The sequence below is a fragment of the Erithacus rubecula genome, assembly GCF_903797595.1.
Source record: "Erithacus rubecula genome assembly, chromosome: 6".
NCBI lineage: Eukaryota > Metazoa > Chordata > Aves > Passeriformes > Muscicapidae > Erithacus > Erithacus rubecula.
Genome location: NC_136688.1, coordinates 3,961,732 through 3,965,115, shown reverse-complemented (window position 1 = coordinate 3,965,115; position 3,384 = coordinate 3,961,732). Strand labels below are relative to the sequence as shown.

At 46.0% G+C, this 3,384-nt stretch overlaps 1 protein-coding gene across 1 annotated transcript; it reads right to left on the bottom strand.

The window, feature by feature from the left end:
* On the bottom strand, positions 1-2,915 carry TSSC4 (tumor suppressing subtransferable candidate 4). The gene is made up of 2 exons (XM_079308460.1): positions 2,284-2,915; positions 1-1,229 (listed from the first exon to the last, which is right to left on the bottom strand). The coding sequence occupies exon 2, from the start codon at positions 1,139-1,141 to the stop codon at positions 44-46; it is 1,098 nt and encodes a 365-aa protein (XP_079164586.1). The 5' UTR covers positions 1,142-1,229; positions 2,284-2,915; the 3' UTR covers positions 1-43.
* Positions 2,916-3,384: the final 469 nt, after the last annotated feature.

The following is a 3,384-nucleotide window of genomic DNA, read 5'->3' as shown; positions in this document are numbered from 1 at the left end:
AGAACAAGACAAGTTGTGGGATGTCTCCAATGTGCTTCCTCCTTCAGGACTCTTCCTCCTCCCCCTCATCGTCTACTTTAGGCCGGAAATTTTTCCTGCTCTTCTTCTTACTGCAGTGGAATCCAACAGTTCCCAGCAATGGCTCTTCACCTGCACCACTAAGCCTTGCACCAGGTTTATATTCTGTGTTCTGGTCCCCCTCCATCATGCCCTCCTCCTCCTCCTCTGCTGCCTTTCCACTGTCACTGTCTAAGTGCCCCAGCTCGACCTTATCTTCTTCCCTCAAGTCATCACTCTTCTTAAGAGATTTTCCTTTCAGATCTGTCTTCATCTGTTTCTTATCATCCTCCCCTGCTGGTGTTTTCTTTTCCAGTCCATCAACACTTCTTTTAGTTGGTTTGGTGAAGACAATCCTCCCAGCTCCACAGCTGGAAGGGTCCTGGTTGAAGGATGGGGTGTAGCTGTCTTGGGTAGCCGAGCTCTGTTGCTCCCCTCTTTTCTTCAAACCACCTAGAAATTCCATGGCCACCGCCCTGTTAGTGCTGTCACTGGACTCAGAAACTCCCTCAAGGCTGTATTTGGTCCAGCGCTCCGGGTGTGCCACGTAGTCAGGCACTGCAGGAGAGCTTCTGAGAGCCTGCACTGCAGGAGAGCTTCTGGGAGCCTGCACTGCAGGAGAGCTTCTGGGAGCCTGCACTGCTCTGCCTTGCCTTCCCATGTTTTCTGGGACCACGTTACCCGAAACTGTGCTCGGAGGCAGCGGACGCTTAAACCTGCCATCAACAACATTATCTTCAGGCATGGAGGGCACAGACAGCTTGGCTGCCTCTTCCAGGCAATCAAAAATGCTCTGGCTGCGCAGAGAGAACGTAGAACTCATGCCCTTCAGATGGAATGGCTGGACAGGAGATCTGCGACTGCTGTTTGAAGAGTCGGGTGTCTCTCCTGATCTGAAATCCCCTTCATCTACAGATGGCTCCTCTGGAGATATTGTATCAACTTCTGCTTCACCCGGCAGCCCCAAGTCATCCGAGTCTGAGTCGCTGAGTGACACTGTGTCTGAGGGCAGAGCTCCTTCATAGTCTCTGCCACCATCGGCCACTATCCCCAGAAAAGGTTCACCTGCCTCCTGGTCTCCCATCTTCTAGTTGTCACTCCACTGAGCTCTTTGATGTAGGCCCAAGAACAGCTCTAAGTACAGTTTTCCAAATGCCCAGCAAGTTTAGTGCCTAGAACACAAAGGAGCATAAAAACTTTACTGTGAAATGAGAATCAAGAATGAGACCATCATTCAGTGTCATGCAAAGTAATTATAACTGCAATATATCAGTTAGCTGTGCTTCAGGGATTCCCAAGCAATTTTGCTTCAAACGAAAACATTATTTAAGGAACAAATGCACATTAAAATTAAAGATTTACACAAGACTGAATACAAGAATATGAAGTAATTGAAAGTAATGCTACCAAATTTCATTGCAGGTTACATTACTAAAAGATGAACATAAGGCTCTTGAGTTTATCTGAATCCCCCAAAGCTCATCTTCCAAGAGACAGCAATGACCTCTGCATATAAATAATAAATAAATAAACCCTGTGTTTATTCACACTGTAAAAATAAAAAAAAACCACATCCAATTTCTCACACTTTGATTTGGCCAGTGCAACCCTTGCTGCATTGGCACTGTACCTGCTGTCCCAACAACCATCATGTTCTGCCTGTTACAAAGGACACTATCACTGATCCCCATCAGTGACAGAAAACCCACAAAAATATCAGGGCCACTGTTTCAAGTTTGCTTTAATGTGGCATAAAGTACAAGCTCCACTCCTTCCTTTGGCTATATGCTCTCAAGTTACGGCTAGATTCCAGGAGTAGGAAAATGAGCCAGCTCAAGAAACCACTCCCATTGGATTAAGAAAACTAATCACACATGCCATGCTCACACGTGGACATGAGGAGAGGTTGCAACCACAGACTTGCAGGAGCTGGCCCTTCAGCCAGTAAATGACAGTGTGATTTGAAGCCTGACTTTCAGGAGCAGCTGGAACACCTGACAGTGCCACCTGCTTGAAGGGAACCTCGCTGAATTCAGGTGGTTGATGATCAAGCTACCACTTGCTGGGCAACTGGAAACAGAGCTGGCACACACACACATTTTGGTTCAGCTCATGTGAGTTATGGAAACAGTTCTAAGATATCATTAGAATAAGCTTGGCTAGCTAATTATAGGCTCTTCTGAAACGATGCAGTAAACAGACATGGAAAGTCTGTTAGTCACTCACTTTCTCTTGAGACTGAGTCAGCTTCCCCTCCTGAGGGTCAGTTAAAGCCACCAAAGATCTCAGCACTTCCACCCTAGAAAACAAACATTTCCATCACTATACTGGAAATGTAGTTTTAAAAATAATTCTGTCCCCCTGAATCATCCAAAGCTGCAGAACTGGGTTCTAAATCTGACAAAAACTCATGGTGGTATAAAAGTCTGCAGATATTACTGAATTTCTGGCAGAAGAACAGCACACAGCCTAATAAGGCAGGCACCACTATATTTACCCAATCTCCACATTCACACTGCCAACTTTATCGTGTAGAATGGAAGAGAGATTTAAAAAAAAATTCAAGCTGTAATTTGCAAGTGCAGAAAGCCAGTACTAAATAAACAGTATTAAATGCAGCGAAAAAGATATAAAAATAATAGTTTGTAATATACATTGCAAATACTAAATGCTGCTAAGTATTAAGACCATGGGTAATACAGAGTTCTGTTCTCAATGACAGGTCATGTTCAAAGTTAGGGTCAGATTTTCATGAAGCACAAAGCACAGAGAACCTTCTGAGGAGTGCTATGCTCCATGTCAAGTCTGGCTGTCTTTGACAGAAAGGATCTGACAGCTGCTTCTGAAAACACTGCCCTCCATGTAACCCCTAGCAGGAAATAATCTTAAAATGATAGTCTTCTGCTTAGTTTTGGAACACGTGAAGAGTAACGACTGCAACTCAGAAAAGGCCTTGAAGTGCATAATTAAATAAAATAGCTATTTTCATATGGGACTAGAAGTGCTCATCATGGGCATCTCTCAGCTGAGGGCACTTACACAGAAAGGAAATTCAGCTGCTAAGGAGATGTTTTAGCCTTAACAAAGTGGCCGAACATGCTGGCCCTACAGCACAGCAGAATCACTCACAGGCTGGCTGCGGAGACGCGATGACAGCCCGGCTGGGAAAGGAGGAGGGTGTCTCTCCGGATGGGGAGGCTCCCAGCGGGCTCCTCCATCCTGCTGCGCCTCAAACAGACTCTGCGGCTCTTCCTGCGAGGAGGACGGAGACCTGTCACCGCACAGCTCCCGGGAAGGGATCCACAGGCCCCGCGCCCAGCAAAGGGA

What these genes read in the sequence shown, in the direction of transcription:
- TSSC4 (XM_079308460.1), bottom strand. Translation starts at nt 1,141, where the DNA reads ATGGGAGACCAGGAGGCAGGTGAACCTTTTCTGGGGATAGTGGCCGAT.